The sequence below is a fragment of the Myzus persicae genome, unplaced genomic scaffold (assembly GCF_001856785.1).
Source record: "Myzus persicae strain clone G006 unplaced genomic scaffold, MPER_G0061.0, whole genome shotgun sequence".
NCBI classification, from domain to species: Eukaryota; Metazoa; Arthropoda; class Insecta; order Hemiptera; family Aphididae; genus Myzus; species Myzus persicae.
The window spans coordinates 180,976-204,517 of NW_019103873.1; the positions used below are offsets into that span (position 1 = coordinate 180,976).

Here is a 23,542-nt window from a genome sequence, read left to right on the forward strand (position 1 = left end):
TATCTACCAACCAACAAGTTGAATTATCACTTAGTTGATCACTTAGTTAGTTAGGTTTTTGAGTGTTATAAAATGTATACACTATACAAATTAAAAGAAATTAAATTCGGATAAATAATGGATATATTTTATTATTTTTAAATTTACCTATGATTTTTTTATATTATTCATATTTTAATTCCCGAATTTAAAAATGTTATTGCACATAAATGCATATTTCTGAATTTTTAGTGCTTGAAGTTCGTACTTACAAGCCTAACTAATGATATATTAGAATCAGTAGGGGTATGGCAAACTTGAAATTGGTCGGTCTAATATTCAAATCTAATATTGCATCCACCCACCCAAAAAACTGAAATTCGATAATATACAAATACTTGACAATTGTTTGCGAAATTGTTCAAGAAATTAAAAAAAATGAATAAACAATCAAAAATTAGATCTAAGTACACTGTACACCACATTAATTTCATTTAAACACCAATAATGGGAATGAATGCACTTAACCACGATGTGCGAATTTTTTTATTTTTTTTTGGTACTTCCTTAAATGAACTATTTAAGTACAATGGTGTTGCGTATAATTATATTTACCATCAATTGTTCTTATTGTTCTTTTTTTTTTGTAACAGATCGAAAAAAATCTTAAGAACCAAAAAAAAAATTACAATGGTGCAGTCAGAATATGTTGGTCGGACTTAGTTTCGAAGTTAAGGCCTTTGTAAGTTAGCAATTTTGCGTTTCTTAAGCATCAAGCATCACTAGTTTACTGAGTATTACAAATATTGATGTTTTTTTTTTGTTACTTGTGTACTTCAACGATTTAAAAATGGTGGTGCGATCAGAAATTGTTAGCTAGGCAGTTAAGTGATTTGCAAATTTCCAGAAATGTAGTTATGAATATGATTATGTTTTAAATATTGATCAATGTTTCAGTGTTAAATTAAACTTGTAGTAATAAATGATCCAAATGACAAGTATTTTATATCCAAAAATATTACAGCTTACAGGAGAATAAACTGAACTAAGTTATACACTTAAATTTCGCTATAAAATATGAGTAATATAAGTATTTATTCTAGTGACTGCCTTCGACTACCGGCTCGGGTCGTACAACTCGAGGTCCTATGGAACTCTCGTAACATAGACATTTAAACGTAACTAAAGTATTTAGTATATCTTAGTATGATTTGTAATATGTTCCAAGGGCCAAGGCCGAAGTTGTCCACTTCATATAACAGTGGTCAGTGATATAGAAAAGTATAGTTTATTATCAAAGATATAATATAATGTATTGCTAAATAACATTTAAAAAAAAATGGTTTTATAAAAATCACATTAAGTATACAATATGGGTATTATATATTTCATAAAATGGATCCTTTAATGTATTTTCGTCAAAATTCACTGTTTGTTCATGAAATTAGTAACTCCACTATGTGGATGCGCCAATTGTGTTGTAAGTCACATATTTACATTTCGGTGGCGGTACCTATATACTTTTCCAAACATTTTTTTTATTTACATTTTTTTTAACTTTATTATGTAGGCTGTTGAAAAATGAAATCTATGAACCACTTACAGACTATGCATTAAAATGTCAATGTGCTTAGCACTTTATCCAGCTGACAACATGAAATAAGGATTTCAACTTATTAAATCCTTTGTTTCTTATCATAATGCGCAAATGAATGAATGATTTTTTAATTACTACCAATACCAAAGGTAAATATTAGTATAAATTTTATTATTTACAACTAAGACTAAAAAAGTATTATATTATATGTTATTTGTATTTAAACTGCTTTGTGTTTTTAGAAATTAGTTACAGAAAATTGGGACAAACATTGTATTAGTAAATGGGTTGCCAAGAAGAACAAACAATAATGTGGAGAGTTTTCACAATTCATTAAGATGTACATTTTCTGTTACACACCCAAACCTATGGGTTCTTCTTAGTAAGTATATGTTCCATATATTGAACTGAATGGATGGTTAGGTATTCATAATTCATTTGGTATAATTAATATAGGTTTCGCCCAATATATTATTGCTAATTCACCCTGCGGCCTGCACAAGTGCACAAACGTAGTGCATCCGAATTACAAGCAGAAAAAAAATCATAAATAAGAATGTGTAAATTGCACTTGGATTTCCCTAAAGAAACAGGTTTTTGTTCCTTACATCTTGTATACCGTGCCGGGAATTGGGATTTTTTCTAAGTTTTGTAGGTTGGCATAAGCCTTTTATTTTTTTTCTTATCAGATTTGCTGTTATCAGTGGTTAACGAAATCGGGAAATCTGTACCCGTCCCTATCCAAAAAAATGTGCCGATTTTCTGTGTCATAGTGAAATTTTTGAGAAATGTCTATTTTGCTATTATGTATCAATGGCATAAAGATTTATAGTTAAACCAGAGCGATTATTATTGTATTCAATTATTTTTGAATTAATATGAATAACTTGGTATTTAATGTAAGGCATCATTCTCGGAATATTAAACACATTCAGTATTTGAATATTAAATTGTACTCAGATTCAGCAGTCAGAGTACGTTTTGCTCCAAGTCCTACTGGTAGATATTTTATCACCATTATTTATATTTAATTTATTTAAAATTAGATGTAAATGTCATTCTATCATTTTTATCATATTTTATTGTTATATTGACTACTGAAAAATAATTAAAATATTTAAAAGTAAATTACCTAATCTGAGAAATTACTTTTTTAGGGCAGTTACATTTAGGTGGATTTCGTACTGCACTTTACAATTATTTATTCGCTAAATCAAAAAATGGTAAATACATATTAAGAATTGAGGATACTGATCGTACAAGAGTAGTGGACGGTGCGGTAGAACAACTTCAAGAAGATTTAAAATGGCTGGGAATTGAATTTGATGAAGGACCTAGTAATAATGGACCATATGGTCCATATATTCAATCTGAACGCCTGAAAAATTACCAGTATAAATTAAATGTGATATTTTGTAATTTATACAATTCATACTCGCGTTGTTTTAAGGAGAAGAACACAGCAATTGTTAAGTAATGGACATGCCTACAAATGTTATTGTACTGAGAAAAGATTAGAGCTTTTAAGAAGAGATGCATTACGTACTAGAACTATTCCCCGCTACGACAATAAATGTAGAAGTTTAGATGACGAAGATTTAAATCTCAATGAAGGGAAAAAATATTGTATCAGATTCAAGGTAGGTACACTTTTGATTTTTCTAATTTAATTTTTAATCATTAATCATATCTAATGTATAAAAAATTAATATTTAGTTGAACCAAAGTGATGGTTTTTTCAATGATCTAGTATATGGTCGCATTGCAAGAAATGTGGCAGCCGTTGAAGGAGACCCAGTTATACTAAAATCTGATGGTTTTCCAACCTATCATTTGGCTAATGTTGTTGATGATCATGATATGAAAATTACTCATGTCCTCAGAGGTGTTGAATGGCAACCATCAACATCTAAACATATATTACTTTATAAGTAAGTAATTCAGCTATTATAAATAGAAATTATTGTTTATGTATTTCTAATAATTTGATTATACCTATTACAACATTATTTAAATATTCTAGAGCATTTGGTTGGAATCCGCCAAATTTTGGACACTTACCATTGTTGATCAATAAAGATGGTACAAAACTTTCAAAGCGTCAAAATGATATAACCATCGATGCATATCGTCAAAAAGGCATTTATCCTGAGGCACTATTAAATTTTGTTATTAGTTGTGGGGGAGGATTTGTTCAGAGTAAAGAAACAAATAATGTATACATAAAACCTCTATCAGAACTTATTTCTAAAGTGGGTATGAAATATATTATATCAAAATTAAAATACTTTAATTTTTGCGATTTTTGTATAGTTTGACGTAAGCTTAATAAATTCAAATTCATGTCAAGTCCCTCTGGATAAGCTTGGATATTTTAATCAAGCTCAATTAAAAATTGAAATCAACACAGATATAGGAATGAAACAAACAACTGAAAAATTAAAAAATATTGTTCAAAATACATTTTCTAATGAGTAAGGTCACTGTTTTCTAGTATATATATATTTTTATTGTTCTACTTAATTCAGAGATTGATTTATAGAAACATTTAAAAATATTTTGATTTATTTACTCTATATTATTATAATGTAAATAATAAATGTACATATTTATTTTTAGCAAATCAGTAGAATTAGATTTATCTGAGAATCATTTAAACAATATACTTAGGTGGAGTGTTAATAGAATAACAAATATTAACGAACTAATACATGAAAACTATAAGTTTATTTGGTTAAAACCATCAGAATCAGCTATAAAATCTATGGATTATGATACAGGTGATGAAATATTTTTACAAGATAATAACATAAACAATTATTTATTAAACTAATAACACACAGTTTTTTTTTTTTTTTATATAGACATAGTAATCAAACTAAGACATAATTTAATAAACATAGATGAGTTCACTATTGATAATTTAGGAACAGAATTAAAAGAATTTTCAAAATCAAACAATATTGTGTATAGTAATTTAATGAAAATGCTACGCAACATTATCAGTGGATTGAAGGCTAGTAAATTTATAATTAGATTATTATTATTTATTTAAAAATCATTTTTATTATTTATATATTCTTCTCTGCAGCAAGGTCCAGGTGTTAGTGAAATAATGGTAATACTTGGCAAAGAAGAAGTGATAGCCAGATTAAATAAAGCCTGTTTAAAGGACTGAACAACATCTAATTTCACTAATAAATATGTTTACTTTTAACAGTTATGTACTAACAAATACATTATGTGTTAACTTTGTTGAGTAGTTATTTACCCTTGTCATCTGGTCCCTATAAATAAAAATAACATATATTGTAATGAAATAAATGATTAATTTTCTTTTAAATTTACATTTTTTCCATTAAAAACCAATTGTTTAAAAGAATCCAATGGTCCTTTCACATAGTCAATCAATGAAAAGAATAGTTCTTTCACATCAGGTTTGCTACTATCTTCTGAACTGTCTGACTGGGACTCAGCTTTAGGTAGTGGCAATGATGGTAACTCGAAACCAGTTAAATCCTTGGTTACTAAAACAATAATATATCCAGATTAGACAGTTCATTCATACATACAAGGTAATTTACCAAGCATATTCACTCCTCTTTTATCCTTCAATAACGCATGTTGTAACATTTAGATTTATGACATTTTTTTTCAAATGAAACCACACATTTTTACTGTAAATTGTTGCTGCATATTATATGTATACATTGTTTTAATGTTGATACATTTAATCGAGATTCATATTAATATAATATTTAGTTTATTATGCATCCTTAGTATATAGATAGATATTAATAACTGAAGCGACTTGTTCAATTTAGATAGATAAACATTATCAAAAAAAATCATTTGCTTCCATTTTACAGAAGAAAATAATGGTTCATAATTCAAAAATTAAGTTTATACAACGACACAACAATCCTTAAACAATAAAAAATTCGAAGTTTTTGAAAATATGGTCCTTATATTATATATTTCACTAATTTAAAAATCAGAATATGCATTTATTCATTATTTAAGGATACAACGAGAGTATATATGTTGGATTAAGCTCACTGCATGATATAATTATTTTACTACCAACCATTATTTATCAAATGATAGGAGACAATTGAATAACGTTTGATGATTTTAGTAGCTTCTTCAGATTCTTTTGGATAACCAACGTAAAATGCAGCTGTTGCTCCAGTTGTGGAATAAACTAGCTTTTTAAATTTTCCTTTTCTAGCTGCTATTAATAAACCAGCCAAACCGCTTCCTGCTACAAATCCAGCTCGGAGGGCAGAATTATTTTCTTGCCTCAAATCGCCCACAAAAGCTTAACATTTAACATAAATAATTGATTACAATACATAATACAAATTTAAATTTTGGTTTGATGTGATACTAAGCTTCTAAGAAATAGCATGTCAAATGTAGATATGATCAATATAGTTTTGTTACTTTTAATCACAAATTAAGATATATCTTAATTATATACATCATAATTAAGATATATCTTAATTTGTGCTTTTAATATTAAGTTAATTGATTTATTATTAAATAACATAAGAAAATAATAATTTGAATTCTCTCGTTGGCTATTATTTTAACATATATTACATTTGAAAGATAAATAAGAAAGATAAACATAATAATGCTTATAAAAAATATAAAATATAAATAAAATTTAAAAATCAGATCTCAGCATTTGTTAAATGTATTTAGAAGTATAAGTTTAAGGTCTAAAAAATCTAATCATATTTTTTATTGTGTACATGCATAGGGTTGCCATCTGTCCCGACGTCCTGATAAAAGACTAAAAGTTAAAAAAGTCCCAATTCATGAATCATGATCAAAAACAAAAAAATTTTTTTCAACTTGTTACTTGTTCTTCTAAAAATCTTGTAAGACTAAACGTATATGATTAAAATCCAATGAAATCGTTATTGTAATCAATTCATGAAATTTTTTAGTAACGTAGGCCACGGACAAACGGTTTAACCGCGATAAGTCGACAATTGCCAGTCATTCGCTTTATTTTCTAGACGGAAAATATTATACAAAACACCCCGATTGAAAGGAAATCTACCAAATGTATTTGCTTGCAAACAAATATGAAAATAAAAATTTTTGTTTCAAAATTGATCATTTTTATACACTTGATCCAAGAATTCCTAGAACGTTCCGACGAAACCCTAGCCAAATATGGTAACCCTATACATGCATATAATATTTTAATGTAGTTAACAAACTAGTCTTATATAATGAAATACTATACGGTGGGTACCGCTTAATGTGATCACTTTGGTGCTGGTAATTTTGATACTATTAATCGGTTGATTCTATAAAACATTTACAACATTTTTTTCATAATTCAATATTTTAATACAATTACATATTTATTTGTAATTACATATTTAATGTGACATACATAATAAATGACACAAGTACATGACGCACAAAGATAATTGATTAACATAATAACGTACAACGATATACATTATACTGTCATAATAATAAGTTCAAAAATAAAATGGGTTTTATAAATTAATCAGTTTGAAATACCATAAAACGATAAGAATGTTCATAAAAGTGATTCAATTATCCAGTACTTAGTGATTCTAATAAAAGGTCTATTTAACATTAGTAACATACAATTTGGTTTGGGATTTTCATTTTTGATTCTATAAACCAGTGATCACATTAAGTGGAACTCACTGTATAAGATTAAAATAAAAATTTACTCAACATTTACCTATGATTATAAAGTACATATAAATAAGAGATGTTTCTAATATTTAATAATATTATATATTATTTGAAGAAATAATTAAAGCTTATTTTAATCTCAATGTGTTTTCTGTAACAACATCTTGGTAAAATAAATATTGAATATATTGTGAAACTTGTGACAACTAAATATACTAGAATGTACTGTCAAAGTATCATACAAATCTTATTAAAATAATGGAGGAAGTCACAATAGTCAGATAATCCAGGTTTATATGTAGACAATGTGACATGTTAAAATGCTCACCTAAGATTTTAAGTACAGTTTAAAGTGGCTCCACACTAATAGATTACATACATGATTACTTGACCTTAGTACAAAATGTATTGTTTGTGATGCCAAAAATCTATGAAATTTGATACTGGTTCAAAACAAAAAGTTTTGACTTCATTATGTTTGTAGTAGCATTAATAGAGTATTGCATTTAGTTAGGTACCAACTAGAATACATAATCATATTTTTACGTACATAAAAAAGTATTAAATATTAACACTAAGGAAGTAAATTTAAGTAGGAGAGTATTTACATTCTGTGTGGCTGGCCCCAGTCTGAATAAAAATGTATATTCTATCCTTGACTTTGGACCATTGTTGATTTAGGCTGAGAATTTCTTCTCTAACTTTTTGAATTGAACCTAATGCTAATGTTGGTTGCCAATTATCTTCTTTTTCGCTGCAATTTAAATTATCATCTTTAATGTATGAATTTGAATTATCCACATACATTATACTTAATATTTGTCAGTAGTACTATTATACAATTATGTAGGTACTCACATTTTCTTTTCTTTCGTTTCATCAGGGTATATTGATAAATCACTAGGTCTGACCAGTTTGGGCTCTTGTTCATCCTTGGCTAATACCACTGGCATTACTGTGTAAGCATAGGAGGTTAATAAAAACCCATTGGTTGCCGTCTAATATTAGAATAGAAATGAACAGTCAAGTTATTAAGAAAACACATTGGAAATGTTTTACATCAATTTTATTTATTACGTAATTAAACTTACTGTATTTTTAATAATACTTTTAAACTTCATTTTTCTTAGATCAATCGCCAATAGAAACCAAGTAGACAAATTATACAACTAAAATACAAGCGGTGCAGAAGAACAAGTAGGTGCAGAAATGAATTACTAATCAAGAGATAATATTTTTTTGAGTAACTTTTGATAAGAATAAAAGTAGACTTTACTATCAGTTGTAGTTGTTGATAACACAACACGCTATTGCACGGTCCGCATTACCGCAGAATAGGACCACTGCTAGGACCATGATTTAAGATAGACTAGTCTATCTTAAATCATGGCTAGGACATACCATAGAACATACGTAGACGTAGGTACACCGCACTAGTCACTATATATAGAGACATAATATTTAATAGAAATTAATGTAGAATCATCAATTCATTTAGGTATCATTTTATATTTTTATAGCATTCTAAAATCAACGTTTAAATTCTATATTAATTAAAGATTAAATGTTTTATTATTTATCACAAATTAACAATTTTTATTAATATTCAATAAATTTATGTCTAAATAAAAAATAGATATTTATTGAATGATAAATAATAAATATGGTTAAAACGTATACTGGTTTAATTTGTAACTGAAAATCAAAATAAGTAGATACTGTGACTGTGAGTATTCCGCATTCGTAGGTATTTCACAGAAATAAATATAATCATTAACAATAACGAATATTAGATAATGTAATTATTACATTATTGTCACGGTGACACGGTCTGTATACCTGGAATTATCCGTAACAAATAACAATATTGACTACAAAGTTATTAAAACTTATAGACAAAATGTAAAATGTAATTTAAGACCTTAGAACTTAATGACTAGATTCCTAATTCAAATTTCAAATACTCGAATGTGATTGATCTTTCACACACATTCGCAGGTTACATGTAAGTATTTATTATTTTTAACATCTCACTTAACCACATAATATGCTAATAATATATTAATATGTATATTACATAGGGTTATATTTATAATTCATCGTAACTTAGATATTTTTATTTTTTAGTTGCTACCTAGCAACGTATCCTTTAATGACCTCTACATATTTCATCTCTTTCAAGAAGTATATTTTTTACAATTTTAAATTAAAAGATGTAGCCGGTATAGGTAATTTTTAAAAGTTCCTGAAGGGATGCCTATCAGATATGTGATACATTTAATTAGTTACTTACCTATTATATATTATCACATTTTTTGCATTGCGATATTAAATCTTACACTATTATAGCAGTACTACATAGGATATAGCTAATTTTTAGTTAATATTTTTAAAACTCGCTGAAATTGGAAACTTTTTTAAATATATAATAAAAATTACTTTTTGAATTGTAAATAGTTATATAATTGGGGATTATACCTAGCTATAGTTATAATATTTGGCGCATAAAGTATCTAAAATTAAATATGATTTTTTGACTCTTTAGCACGATGTAGATCACATTTTTATCTATGGACAATATTACATCTATAGACTTTTCAGTTATATAATAAAAGTGTAGGTATATTGTATTATTATTGTGTCTTACTCTTTACTTTTCACAAAAAAAATCCCAGCTTTCCCAGCTGTTAATGAGGAGCGAGGACCACCAAAACATAGGTGCCCCACTGTGTTATCATCTTATCACCTAATATCAATACAAGCATAATTATAATCACATGAACCTATAAACTAACCCTTGTTAAACTAAATCTGAATGTTAATATCCCAGTTTAAGTAATAAGCGCGAGTTGTGTTGCTTATTCTTATTAATAATTGTAATATAAGTACATTTGACTATAGTTTGTATTAAATATCAAAATAATATATGTTATTTGATTGTATATATTGTATATAATTTTGTTGAACTAAAAACACACATGCAAACTCATTTTTTGTGAAGAAAAACCTGTGAGTGTTTTAAAAATATAAAATCCCATACAACTATTTACTATATTTACAAATTATAAACTATATTCATTTTATGACTTTTAAGATTAAACCTCTCTTTAAATTTCGCCTAAAATGTCATGTTTTTATATCAATTAAGAAATTCCTTTTTAATATTGTATTCTATAGAATTGTATCTTGTTATATCGTTCAAATAATTGTTGAGCTGTAATAATTCAATTAAAAGCTAATAAAAAAAAAAGAAAAGAAATTCCTTTAAGTATCAGTTGTTGATTTCAATAATAATTATCTAAAACAGAAACATTTATAATTTAAATATTACTATTTGAAACTATTGTTTGTTGATTTGATTTGGATTTATACAATATAAAAAAAATGTATGGGATATTATTTTGTGTTTTAACTATTTATTTTTAGTGCTTACTTTTAATGGAATATAAATACCAAGAACAAAATCATACTTACTTTTCAGGTGATTACTTTAATTCAATATACATTATGATGCGGTGGTCAAGAATGCCAAGACACTTTATGTCTGTTGTAAGAATGCAGTCTTCTAGTATAACTACTACTAAACTAGTGCGCCTTGATGAAGCAAAAGTGTCTAATAATATTGTAGCAGCCGCTTTTGAATCATTAAAAGAAATTGATAATGCTAAATCCAAAAAGTCATCATTCTATATTATAAATAATACAATTGATAATGCCACAACAGTCGAAGAAATACTGGCAATATCTGAAATAGGATTGGTCTCTAAACAACATGCACTAAAAGTAATTATTTTCATAGTATAATTTATATAATTATTCAATAATATGCTAGCTTCTAACATATTATTTAACATTTTTTTTTGTATAGGCTGTATCTACTTTAGCTGAATGGGCTAGTTCTGGTCGAGTAAAATTATCAGAATTTGAAGCTGATTTAAGGTTTTTAAAGTTATGTAGAATGTTGGGCAAAGAAAACACAAAAGAAAAAGAACATTTGTTTAGTGATCTATCTACAGTCCTTGGAATTACAGGAGATGATGAAGCTGCCAAATTAATCTCTTCAATAAGTCTACCACAAATGGTCAAAGTAAATAATTGTAGAATATTTTAAATGAGAAAATAATCATACATACTTAATATATTTTAAGGTTTTATCAACTCTTGGTGCTAAGAAAAAACGTTCCACAACATTATTGCGATCACTAGCATTTAACATTGGAAGATGTTCTGAAAAGATGGATATTAAACAATCTGCTGATGTACTTTATGCCTTAGCCATACTTAATTTTCCTGATGAAGTACTTCTAGAAAAAGTTAGTGCAGATGTACGTAGTGTTATGTCTACAACCGATCGGCTTTCAGTTATTGGATCAATAGTAACAAGTATTGGGATTTTACGATACCGAGATCCAGGTAATTTGAAATTTACATAACACACATTTTTTTTCTATGAGTTATAAAATAACACTTTTTAAGTTAATTATCTTGTATAGTTTAAAACTACAGTAATTCAAATATAATACTGGTGGTTAAATGTTTTATTTCATCATAAATATGTGATATTTTTTAATCAACAGTTTTGTAAATTTGTAATGTTATATTTATACAAATCATTTTTTTAATACTTTTGTATGTTATTAGTTAAATTTAATTTTTAAAAAAAAAATGTGTACTTAATTGAATTTACTTCTATAGATTTACTGGAATCCTTATCAACATGGTTGGAAAAACACATTGATGAATGTAAACAGCATATACTAATTTCATATTTATTGACATTAGCATATGTAAATTACAAACCAAATAATATGGACAAAATAATTCAAGTAATTTTTTGTTGATTTTACTTTTTATTTATGGTACAGTTGTACCGAATTAATTTTTAGACTAACTAATTAAGTTTATTTTTAGGTGTTCAAAAATACAAAGCAATTCAATGATGTTGGTAATTTAAACACATGGCTAGATATTATCTGGAGTTTAGTAGTATTAGAAAAAGCAGACAATGAACATTTAGCATCTATTTTATCACCTGATTTTATTTCTAATCTTATGAAATTGAAAGGTAAATAAAAATTATAGAATATTAATTTAATAAGTTGCATACTTGCATACCATTAATGACTTGAACCAAAATTATTCCCAGTGATAAATCAGTAAAATATAATACAAAAAATATATATTTATCTTACTATTGTTTGGCAGTGAATTATTGCTCAGTGCCCAGATATATTTAAATATAAAAAAAAATTAACAATACTTATTATTAAAGATACATTTATTCAGATTTTTCTATATAGGGTGAATTGCCAAGCATGCACACCCCTTTTTTTCTTCAATAATGCAGTTATTAAAATCTGATGTTTGGAGTTAAAAAATATATTTAAAGAGTTTATGTTCAAATTCTTGAGATTTTTTGTACAACTTAAGGTGTGTCATATGGAGACATAAATTTGCATTTTTTTTAATGAGGCCCCCCTTTTTCAGCTGTAAATTATTTGAGCGATAATATTTCTGAAAAATTTGATACGTCAGAATCAAAATTAATACGAGTATAATTAAAGTTATTTAACTTAATGTCCTAGGGATAAAAGGTTTATAAGATACAGGGCTGTTTATGCTCTAACAAAAAAAGTGCGCACACATTTTTTGGCCTCTAAAATGATAATATTATCAATGTTTTGAGAATGCTACCTCCCTAAATAAAGTGCCACCCCAGGCGTGGGCCTATGTCACCTATCCTTTAAGCTTGGCCTAATAAGATATGTATCTATGGTGATTTGAAAATTTTAGTCATTAATATTAATTTATCGAACATCAGTAATTTGTAAAAATGGCCTAAGTAAATACCATTATTAAAATTAAATATTACGTCTATTTTGTATTTTTGTAAAAACCATTTTCTGGGACTATAATCCTTAGTACAAACATTTTAATAGTTAAGAAATTACTCATTTGAATTTTGAACTAAGTACATAAAAATTATCCACTAAATAATTTACAATAAAAAATATGGGTTTTTATTTGAAAATCAGAAATTTGTAAAAAAAATTAAATTGTACAAAAAATTCAAGAATTGAAAAAAAATTGTCTTAGAGTATGTTAAAAAACTCCAAAAATCAGAATTTGAATAAATTCATTATTTAAGGAAATGCGGGGGTGAGGTTGAGCATGCTTGGTGAATCGCCCTGTATAATAAAGTTATAAATAACAAAACAATTATAGATATTATATAACAATTATTTTATGTTTACTAGGTAACAGAGTTGTATCAATAAAATTACTCAATATAAATGGATATGCTAAGACCAAGGAAGATTATAAAGGTACATATTATATTATGAGTTCAGTAGCATTATTATTTTAATACTTAAGGTTTTTTAAAAATAGTATAATTAAGTGTTATCTTTGTATCAAATTGTTGATTTATAATTGAAGTGTAATAAAACATTTTTAAATTCAATACTCTTTAGTTTCATCTGAGACTTATTAGGTACTGAGCTTATAATTAAGAGTTCTTGATTTTTAAAGTTATAACTAACATATTTAACTAATTAATTAAAAATAAATATATTTCAACTAATATTAATTTATTTTGTATGAAATACAGGACCTTTACTAGATTCCAATTCTGAGTTTTTTAAACTTGAAATAGTGAGATCAAAAGACAAACAAGCCTTAATGAAAACAATGATTGACACTTTGACAATTATGTTTCCATCAGAAAATTTTGTGAAAACTGACGTTAAGACAGATTTAGGGTTTATAATTGGTAAGTTTGAATTTTTATACTTCAATACATGTTTTTTATAATGAAATACGTAAGTTGGAACTTATTATTTCATAGACAATTACTAGTTATGATACAGTAAGTCCTCATTTAACTTTGTTTCGTTACTACATCCTAATATTGAGTGTAGTGCAGCCTTTGGTACTCTAAGAAAATCTCCCTTTATTAAAGTTGGAATGGATCATTATTCACATTATATATTATTTGGTGTATTTTGTATTAATAATAATTGTATATATTTATAGTTCCTACTAAAATATAATAATTATAATTATAATTTTATAATAGTCGATGACTGAAAGCTAATAAAAAAATAAAAAAAATAAAAATATAATTTCATGCACGGTAAAATTACATTTACATTTTTGATAAGCAAAAAAAAAATCATTTGGTTTTAGTAGTTTCTGACAATTTTTGAACTTAGATAACTATGTAAAAAAGTTGAGAACCTCTGTAATAATACATACACAACCATGGAAATCAAGGGTTTTTTTATAATGAAATTACATATTTTGTTATCATTCCTATTATATGTTTACACAGGGTGGTTTATTATGGGGTGGATAAGTGTCATTCCCAGATTTTTAATGTGTTTCTCGGGCTTGCATTATTATTTGTATTAGTTCTTCATTTAATTGATAATAATTAATAAGTTGTTTAACAACACTTTTCCTGTCTTGTATGGCAACACTATTACAGTTGTCATGCCATTACTTTTTATTATTACATATTATGTTGTGTGTTGGCGAAAACAGGGTAAACTTTATCACTCATTACTCTGTACATAATTTTGAATTCTGTTTGCAGGACATTCGATTGGATCAATAGATCATACATTTATATGACACATATTTTGTGTATGCCCAACACAACTTCATTTTTTTAAATGGCAACCCCTATTTTGAATATCGTTTTTGGATTGATGGGTTTTGATCTATAAACTTGTATTCTAAACCTAAAATTGGCAAATGTAGAACTATGATTGAAAAAAAAGAAATTAATTAACTAAATTTAATTAATTTTTTTTTTTAATTATATGGATATTTAAATTACATAATGAATAATAATAAAGTAAAATATAAATTCAAAAAATGTAATTAATTTATAATTTTTTTTTTTTAATTTTACCTAGCTCTAACTTTGCCAGATTCGGGTTTAGAATATAAATCTTTAGATCAAAATTACTTGAAAAAAAATGATGTTCATAATAGGGTTTACCATTTATAAAAATGAAGTTGTGTTACGCATGCTCAAAATATATGAGTTAAAAAAATTGTAAGTCATAGACATTTATGATCCATTAGTCTAGTTGAATGTCCCTCAAACAGAATTTAAAATTATTTACAGAGTAATGAGTGATAAAGTGTACCCTGTTTCAACAAACAACTGGTGTTATTTATTGGCAGGAACACATTTCAACTGAATGTGTGTTAAAAGTTATGCTGGGTTGTATGAAAAAAATTTTAATTTAACAATCCAATAAAATTTAATAAACTAATCATGGGCCACTGAATCGTGTTTAAAGTACCATTAGTTCACTATTGATTCATTAAATGTTTATTGACTGTTCATACTACCCAACATTAACCTTGTTTTCTAGGAACCTAACCTCGACATTAAACGAGGACTTACTTAATATGATATTTGTAGTGCTAACAAGTCTATCCAAAAAATTCAAATAAATAATAATTTATTTAGATTGCTAAGCTGTATCAAATAATGTAGTTGAATTGTGAATGCACATTTTATAACATTCGTTTAAACAGAATACACTAAAACTATAAAATATTTATTGTGTACCTATTTTCATGCAAAAACAGTGCCATTAAACATAGATAAAAAATATATATTAACTCCTGCCAAATTCCATTAGTTCTAGACCATAGGTATTCTTTTTAAAAATATTTGTATTATTATTTTAAGTAACTGATGATTTCTATTAATAATAGAAATAAAGTAAAGCATTATTAACTTCTCTTTAATAAGTAATAATTAAGAAATAAACACAAATGTAAAGTTATACCTTTCAAGTGTTTACATTTTTCTTGATTCATATAGATGTCTAATATAAAGCATTTTTCTTATCATGTGTAGTGTGTAATTTTTTCAATAAACAACAATTTAGCATGATTTTGATATTTAATACTACGTATTTGTGTGTGAATTAAAAGATCTCAATAATATATGGTAATCAAAAGTATTATATGTCATTTTAGATGCAGAATGTGCGCTCGATTCAAAATTGAACCCTATACCACTGGATAGTTCCAAGGTGAAGAGTCCAGATACACATTTAATAGCATTTATGTTGACCGGATTTCATGATACGTGCCGTGGCAGTCACAATGAACCTAATGGAATTTCAGCACTCAACACACGACTAGCCCACTCTCTTGGCTACAAAGTACTATCTGTTCCTTACACAGAATTAGGAACTCGAGACACATTAGTTAATAGTGTTCAATACCTAAAAGAAAGTCTTAAAAATTTGTTAATTGAGCCCTAGTATAAATAGTTTTGTATTTGTATGTTTTATTGTTTGTATCTTGATTAAATTGATATGTTTAAAATCAAATGCTGTTTTTATTGTTTTGTTTTTCACACTTGTAATATAAAAAACTAAGTTCGTATGCATTTGGATTCGAGCCGGCTGAGTTGCACAACATTTTTGCATACCACAAACAAAGGTTTTCTAATTTTGATATTCGGCATTGACAAATTAAAGCTCCATGTGATGAATGTTGATGAGAATCAATAAGTAATACCTATACAAATAAAATATTTATATATTAACATTTTCATTTGTTCAAATAATTTTAAATTAAATAATGAAGAATTTGATATATTCTGCCTATTGGTATGATTGCATAAAAAGCAAAGTTACCAACAGCAGCTTTAAACTTTAAAATACATTAAATTTATTGATGACAAATAAACAATAACTATGATATAGATTATGTTTAAACAGCTTAGCAATATATTTCAAATTTTTAAATGTTCATTATAAAATACAATTCAAAACAAATATAAAAGAATACTTACAGAGTCCATATCTAATTGTATTACCATTAAAATTGCTTTGTTGTGAGCAATGAGAATTATGTAAAGGTTGTTTGGTTCACAACATGGAGGGTTTGTATACCATTCTATTACATAGCGGTTCATCTCTGCATACAAGTTGATTATCATATCGTTAAAATAAACTGAACTTTTCTAAAATGTGCAATGCAATTATACAAACAGCCAATTAGGAAACAGCAATATTTTTCGGTTAGTTTATAAAAAAAAAGTATAATGACCAGGGTGCATAATCAATTGCTAACCATTTAATGAATCAATAGTAATATCAATATGAATCAATAAGCTAATGGTGCACTTTTTATGCAACCTGGTATAAATGTTTTTTTATTTTAACCCATTCAGTCATGGTTCCCAGGGATGATTCTCCTGCATTCATTGCTTCTGGCACGGTTAGGTTTGTGTTTTGTGATGAGCTGCAGTTTTTGAACAAATTTTGGTGAATTAAATTACCATTAAGTATTGCATCTGAAAACAATTCGGTAAGACTGTCTTTGACCGATGGTGTGAACAAACACTTTACTCGGATGTTTGATGTATTGATGTTTGTAGCCATGAGTAGTGCTATAATAGTACACGCATTACTCCCTTCTATAGATCCATCAATTATAACATTGTTAATTAGTAATTAATAATAACGAAACAACGCTAATGGCTGCTTTAAGCATACCTAATTTTAAGCAAATAAAATTTTATACCTACTTTATTATTTATTTTCATACATAAATATATAGGTTCAATATCATTAAAAAACAGTTCAGTAATTTAAACATTTTTAATAGATGAAAATCGTTAAGACTAAGATACGACAAAGTAAACCTATGACATGTGTTAAACCAACATTTAGCGCCTCAGGATTTAATAACACAAATCTGATATATAGTTTAATTAATTTTTTTAGATTTATCATTCTTTTGAATGAGATGATAGTTAATGAATATACTATACTTTACTTGAATTTTTATTTCCTAGTCTTGATTGTGAAAATGTAGCAGGGTACCACATGAAGTGTATGCCGTAATTGTTTACAAATTTAAAACTTTCTGCATTTTCGGTGTTGTATTGACATGCACCACATGTCATCTTAGTGTTTTACAATTTTGATAAGTTTCCCGTAAATTTATTGTTAAAAGTATTTTTGTTTATTTGTGTGTTTTAAGTATTATTATTTATACTTGTGTGTAGTCAATAGAAATATTAAATGCTAAACTAAATAAACACATGATATTAATACATAATTATGATTAATTATTAATTTGTCAGTATAAGGTATAATTGCTGAGGGGCTATAAATTTAAATATATATAAGTACTTTAATATTTCACATGTTCTTTAAATTTCAGAGGAGAATTTAACAACTGGCAGATAAGGGGGGGGGGTGAATTTTTACAGAGCCACTGTTTGAATAAATGCTTCCTGGGAAGCACAATTACCACAATTTTTATTTTTTATTTTTGTTAAATTGTTTAGAATTAAAATCGATTACATTTGATATTTTGATTATTTGTATGTTGTTCGAAATAAAGTTCAAATTATTTTGACTAAGTAGAAACACTAGAAACCAGAAAATAATATGTGCATCAGCATCAACTAATATCAGTGTAAAATGTTTAGCTATACCCAGAACACCCGTACCTATTTTGTCAAACAATAATTACGATGACCGGATGACATCATAAAATAAATTATAAGTTGTACCTAGATACAATAACCATGTAGTATTACTGTGTGAGCACGGATTAAATTAAATAATGATTTAATTATTTAATTAAATGTTTCATTATTTTAATCTTTGGTAGACGAAATCTTACAGTATACACATTATTAATTATGATCCACTACAATAGGCAATACTATAATACACATGTCACGTCCAATCGTCTATATATTATACAGGAAAGTCAAAATAGATTGTATTAGATTTATAAAATTTATTTAGGAATGTGCCTAGAGGTTTGGACGGTTTGGTTAACATAATTTTTAACTATATGAACAACATTTGGGTCATACATTCATGAGCGTAACTAGGATTTAATAGTTACAGGAGTAAGGGACTAGAGTCCTAGAGGGCCAACGTTCGAAATAAGCCGCGGAGAGCAAGGCCAGTGGATAAAGTGGAAAAATTTTCGAGGGCGGACTCGTCAAAAATTGAGGAGCATTCCAGAATTCTTCTTAAAAAGTCTATATTTAACCAAACTGCCATAAGAAACTCGCAAGGTATAAACCTCCATAATTTGTTTTCTTTCATTTACCTTCGTTCATATGTTTATCCAATGTACGTGTCACTTAACCTATCGCCTTATTTACACGAGCAAAATGGTATCTATCTATATTAAGACACAGCGTCTAGTGTGGAAACAGACCAAGACATACAGTCCCTGAATGTGACTACACACCAGACAGTACCCTGCTTTTATCTCTTTTGAATACTGCATCAGACTTCCCTATCTTTAGAAACTTGAATTTTCAAGTGATCGGTGAACGCAGAGGCGTGACAAAAAATAGTAGGTATGTGTGGCTCGTGCGGGAAGGAATTTCATATGAGGATTTACAGATTACTGACGAGTCATTTATGTCGCACTCGGTGAATTTGTTTAAGTAAACAGAGAGCAGTAACGCAGTAACGTAGAGTACGGTAATATAAATCATTGGCATAGCCATCCAGTCAAATTCGAATCGTGAAGTAGAGACATTACTGTCATCTCTACATTTTTAAGTACCATTATTAGTTTGATTTACTTTAGGTGTAATAACCTACCTTATAGATAAATCATAATAATTAAATTTGTTTCAGTTCGTACTCAGCTACTCCTATGATCTTCAATAAACTACCCGTAAGAACAGGATTATACTCAGGTAGTCAAGCGATAGCGTTGTAGCAGTGTACTGACATACTGAATAATATTATTACTATTCAAACATTTTATAAACCTTGTATACGTTGCTATATCGTGATTAATTGTGTTAGTCTATGAACGCTACAGGTCATAAGTTTCTAGGACCAGTAAAATTTAACTTAGAAAACTATATTTGCATCAATTCAACAACCCGGTTTGTGTAGTGGAAATAACTAACCAACTACTCCTTAACTGGATAGAATTAGATATAAATATCGACACCCACTTGGCTTAAATAAACGAGGTAGGCTTGTTGCAGTATACTTGTTTATGGCGGGCAGTGGCCATTCACTCTGAGTCATACCTGCACCGAAAGCTTAATTTTCGATGCTGGTTGAAGCGTTTGATATTGGCCACTTTCCGCCCAGCAGACAAATTTTTTGTTTCCGACCGGTGGGATGCAAAGTGGAAATCCCGGAATGTAGGGGTCGGAAAAGTGAAATTACCCATCACCCACTGTTTTAGTTTTGAACTTATTAGTATGACAGTATATTGTTGTACGTTATTATGTTATTCAATTATCTTTGAGAGTCGTGTATTAGTGTCATTTATTATGTATGTTACATTACATAATATGTAATTGTATTAAAAGATTGAATTATGAAAAAAATTTTGTAAATGTTTTATAGAATCAACCGGTTAATTTAATCAAAATGACCTGCATCAAAGTGATTACATTAAGCGGAACCCACTATATATACTTATATAAATGTGTATTGTTTTTTCAGAACATTTAAAACCTAATTTTTTAAAGATTTTATTTTATTTTTTTAAATTCATTAATTATATTTAAATTACAATTTTTTTTATATTCATAACAAATATTTATAATTAATTTTTTCTTTTATAATTAATATTTTAAGTGCTTTTTTTTTCACTTTTAGTGCATATTTTTAAGTTTATTAATTTATTGGTTCATATTTTAGCACTTTTTAGTCTCAAACTCTGCTAATATATTACCAGTCCTATTTAATTTTCATTCACTAAAATTATATACAATCATATAATATTTAAACCAGTTGATTTTATATAAACACATTGTTTCAAATTAAAACACAAACAATAAGAGTATAAGGCATACACCTACAGATAAATCATTATTAACAATATTAGAAAAACTTATTATCAAAAGTATATAATCCTTATTATATTCACTAATATTTCAGGTAAAAATCTTAAAACCATTAATTTTCTAAAGAATCATTGACATCCAAGCAGCAATTAATAACATGCCCCCAGTGGGTGTATATTTGTTAAATGTTTTATCTCCTGTCAGTCCGTTGTAGTAACATGTACCACAAAATATTAAAGTTCCACTGATAAAGAGCGCCCCAGTCTGAAAGAAATAACATTTTAATAGGACAAATAACACTTAAAAATATTCAAATTATTATACTTACAATTCTAGGAAAACGACAAAATGGTACACCAAATAATGCAAAAGTATGGTAAAAATGATACCGATTTGCTGTTTCAAAATTTCTTATTTCTTCTGGATTAGCTTTATGAGCAACAACTAAAAATAAATATAAATTAAAATAAATAGGTAGCAGTTAATAACCTTAATAAATTCATATATTTTTTTTTTGTTTCTACTCTTTTTAGCTTAAGTACTTATATAATGAAAAAATGCTTCAAAAACATAATTTGAAGTACTTATCAGTTATCTAACATAAATTACAAAGTCTTATATGATTTTATTAGTTTCAAATAACAAAAATGGGCTTTTAATTTAAGTTAAGATAACTCTTTTTTTTTTTACTTTATTGTGTCATAATGAAATTTAATTTTAATTTATTTAAAAATATATTTCTGTGTTATGTTTACTCTTCACCAATCAAAGTAAATAGTGGAATAAAAACCTAAAATTAATAGTGACGAGGTATTAAAATGTATGTAATACTTTGTGATTTTTTATTTTTATTTACCATGGGCACCATAAGCTCCTAATATAACAGCAGATGCTCCTAAAAGGCCAGCCATTTTATAGAAACAGATATTTTTCCCAAGCATTTGAAATATATTGACATTCTCCATCTTCATAATTTTTTGTTTTTCACTAGAACTCGTTACTCCAATCCAATTTAGCTATAAAATTATTTCAATTAAAATATTAAGAAACCAAATTATTAGGATGCCCTTCAGTTTTAACAGAAATTAAATTAATTTATCTTGGAACATAAATGTTAAAATGATAGATAAAAAAATATAAATTATGTATATTCAACAAGCATTCGTAGGAAAAAAAAAATTTAATATATCCAATTATTTAAAGTTTTGTTTAAATTAATTGTATGAAATTCATAAAAATTTAAACAATTGTTTCATAAAAGAAATGTATATAAAAACAAAAAGTAAGTATATCATAGCTTAAACACACCATTTAACTTTAGTTTTAAATCAATAGAACAAATAATATGCAACTAATGTTTATTTGATACCTATATCCCTTGAACATTATTTACAATAAATAATATACAGGATTATTCTTTAATGTAAAACACTCATTAATCATAAAGCTTTCGTTATTGTTTCATTATTTGATTTTATTGAAAACATTTTTGAAACAATTAATAGATACATTATTTACTTATATCATTATCATTTGTTATGTTTTTAACTATTTTAAATGATAAAATATTTTGAATTCCATACTTTGAAGCAAAATATAAGTATTGAAATACATAAATATCAAATTTCAAATAAGTAGTTTTTTGATTACAAGTATTAAAATATTTTTGAAAACACATTATTTACTCAATTATGAATAAAAATGTATGCAGTTTAAGCAGCTGAAAACAAATGAATATACAAGATGGGAAAATTTCATATTGTCTATAGGTATATAGAGCCAATATGAAATATTCTCAACAATAGACATTTCTTTAAATCAGAGCTATAAACACAACTAAACAGATATCTTATGGAATACATTCATCAATGTTTACTTGCCATTGAATTAAACCCTTGTACTGAGTTAGTAACGACTGGATTTGTATATGTAATCCATTTAACAGCTCCTTGAACTGAATCAGAAATCATAATATACAACCTGAGTAAACAATTAATGCTTGTTGAATAAATAACAATAATCTTAATTTAAAAATTATTTTTATTATACTTAATTAACTTACAAATCACGAATAAGATGTCTTGGAAAAAACCAAATAATAATTTTATGTTGACTTGTAAACGTACTATAAAATCATTCAAAATTGGCAAATATAACACTGTTCAATATAATAATAATGCAAATAGCAAATAATTAATATATTCACAAGACCCGCACTAACCTTTTTTATACACAGTATTATAGTAGCTAGTAGGACTCAATTTAATTAGATTCTAATTAATACATTACAACTTTCAAGTGCTCTGTAATCTGTATACTGTATTGAGTGTATTGCACATTCATTGTACAATGATTATTGTACTTTTGAGTTTTTTTGTCTTTTATTATCATCAAATTGCTTATCATTACAGTGTAACCAAGATAAAAAGTTGCAT

At 26.8% G+C, this 23,542-nt stretch overlaps 5 protein-coding genes across 8 annotated transcripts; 2 read left to right on the forward strand and 3 right to left on the reverse strand.

The window, feature by feature from the left end:
• The first annotated feature begins 2,282 nt into the window (after positions 1-2,282).
• LOC111035709 (probable glutamate--tRNA ligase, mitochondrial) lies at positions 2,283-4,816 on the forward strand. Its single transcript, XM_022317436.1, has 9 exons — positions 2,283-2,575; positions 2,734-2,968; positions 3,027-3,216; positions 3,293-3,507; positions 3,600-3,828; positions 3,890-4,050; positions 4,196-4,356; positions 4,441-4,592; positions 4,668-4,816. The coding sequence occupies exons 1-9, from the start codon at positions 2,455-2,457 to the stop codon at positions 4,752-4,754; spliced, it is 1,551 nt and encodes a 516-aa protein (XP_022173128.1). The 5' UTR covers positions 2,283-2,454; the 3' UTR covers positions 4,755-4,816.
• LOC111035710 (MICOS complex subunit Mic27) lies at positions 4,763-8,516 on the reverse strand. Its single transcript, XM_022317438.1, has 6 exons — positions 8,362-8,516; positions 8,129-8,268; positions 7,879-8,024; positions 5,664-5,897; positions 4,925-5,103; positions 4,763-4,863 (listed from the first exon to the last, which is right to left on the reverse strand). The coding sequence occupies exons 1-6, from the start codon at positions 8,389-8,391 to the stop codon at positions 4,840-4,842; spliced, it is 753 nt and encodes a 250-aa protein (XP_022173130.1). The 5' UTR covers positions 8,392-8,516; the 3' UTR covers positions 4,763-4,839.
• Positions 8,517-9,012: 496 nt separating this feature from the next.
• Positions 9,013-16,635, forward strand: LOC111035711 (protein TBRG4). Of its 3 annotated transcripts, none has more exons than XM_022317440.1 (9): positions 9,013-9,275; positions 10,752-11,053; positions 11,139-11,357; positions 11,419-11,683; positions 11,966-12,096; positions 12,182-12,335; positions 13,528-13,596; positions 13,881-14,042; positions 16,277-16,566. In XM_022317440.1, exons 2-9 carry the CDS (start codon positions 10,778-10,780, stop codon positions 16,564-16,566), a joined length of 1,566 nt encoding a protein of 521 aa, XP_022173132.1. In that variant the 5' UTR covers positions 9,013-9,275; positions 10,752-10,777. The 3 variants fall into 3 exon arrangements, with proteins under 3 accessions (XP_022173132.1, XP_022173131.1, XP_022173133.1); XM_022317439.1 differs by lacking the exon at positions 9,013-9,275 and adding an exon at positions 10,049-10,279; XM_022317441.1 differs by lacking the exon at positions 9,013-9,275 and having other exon boundaries at positions 10,778-11,053; positions 16,277-16,635.
• Positions 16,585-20,801, reverse strand: LOC111035713. Of its 2 annotated transcripts, none has more exons than XM_022317443.1 (4): positions 18,092-20,801; positions 17,476-17,606; positions 17,103-17,273; positions 16,585-16,825 (listed from the first exon to the last, which is right to left on the reverse strand). In XM_022317443.1, the coding sequence occupies exons 1-4, from the start codon at positions 18,219-18,221 to the stop codon at positions 16,631-16,633; spliced, it is 627 nt and encodes a 208-aa protein (XP_022173135.1). In that variant the 5' UTR covers positions 18,222-20,801; the 3' UTR covers positions 16,585-16,630. The 2 variants fall into 2 exon arrangements, with proteins under 2 accessions (XP_022173135.1, XP_022173134.1); XM_022317442.1 differs by having other exon boundaries at positions 16,628-16,825; positions 17,476-17,729.
• Positions 20,802-21,054: 253 nt separating this feature from the next.
• On the reverse strand, positions 21,055-23,439 carry LOC111035726 (transmembrane protein 256 homolog). The gene is made up of 6 exons (XM_022317463.1): positions 23,329-23,439; positions 23,170-23,232; positions 22,988-23,087; positions 21,964-22,123; positions 21,436-21,551; positions 21,055-21,371 (listed from the first exon to the last, which is right to left on the reverse strand). The coding sequence occupies exons 3-6, from the start codon at positions 23,075-23,077 to the stop codon at positions 21,228-21,230; spliced, it is 510 nt and encodes a 169-aa protein (XP_022173155.1). The 5' UTR covers positions 23,078-23,087; positions 23,170-23,232; positions 23,329-23,439; the 3' UTR covers positions 21,055-21,227.
• Positions 23,440-23,542: the final 103 nt, after the last annotated feature.

Coding starts and splice junctions, on each gene's coding strand:
- LOC111035726 (XM_022317463.1), bottom strand. CDS start 23,077: ATGATTTCTGATTCAGTTCAAGGAGCTGTTAAATGGATTACATATACA. Junction 21,552..21,963: donor AGGAGCTTATGGTGCCCATG/GTAAATAAAAAT, acceptor ATTTATTTTTAG/TTGTTGCTCATAAAGCTAAT. Junction 21,372..21,435: donor TTTGTCGTTTTCCTAGAATT/GTAAGTATAATA, acceptor TATTTCTTTCAG/ACTGGGGCGCTCTTTATCAG.
- LOC111035713 (XM_022317442.1), bottom strand. CDS start 18,221: ATGACATGTGGTGCATGTCAATACAACACCGAAAATGCAGAAAGTTTT. Junction 17,730..18,091: donor ACTAGGAAATAAAAATTCAA/GTAAAGTATAGT, acceptor ATGGATCTATAG/AAGGGAGTAATGCGTGTACT. Junction 16,826..17,102: donor TACAATTAGATATGGACTCT/GTAAGTATTCTT, acceptor TTATTTGTATAG/GTATTACTTATTGATTCTCA.
- LOC111035711 (XM_022317440.1), top strand. CDS start 10,778: ATGATGCGGTGGTCAAGAATGCCAAGACACTTTATGTCTGTTGTAAGA. Junction 11,358..11,418: donor GTCTACCACAAATGGTCAAA/GTAAATAATTGT, acceptor ATATATTTTAAG/GTTTTATCAACTCTTGGTGC. Junction 12,097..12,181: donor ATATGGACAAAATAATTCAA/GTAATTTTTTGT, acceptor GTTTATTTTTAG/GTGTTCAAAAATACAAAGCA.
- LOC111035709 (XM_022317436.1), top strand. CDS start 2,455: ATGAATAACTTGGTATTTAATGTAAGGCATCATTCTCGGAATATTAAA. Junction 2,969..3,026: donor GAACGCCTGAAAAATTACCA/GTATAAATTAAA, acceptor CGTTGTTTTAAG/GAGAAGAACACAGCAATTGT. Junction 4,357..4,440: donor ATCTATGGATTATGATACAG/GTGATGAAATAT, acceptor TTTTTTATATAG/ACATAGTAATCAAACTAAGA.
- LOC111035710 (XM_022317438.1), bottom strand. CDS start 8,391: ATGAAGTTTAAAAGTATTATTAAAAATACA. Junction 8,269..8,361: donor AAAGTATTATTAAAAATACA/GTAAGTTTAATT, acceptor TTCTAATATTAG/ACGGCAACCAATGGGTTTTT. Junction 5,898..7,878: donor TGGGGCCAGCCACACAGAAT/GTAAATACTCTC, acceptor TTAAATGTTAAG/CTTTTGTGGGCGATTTGAGG.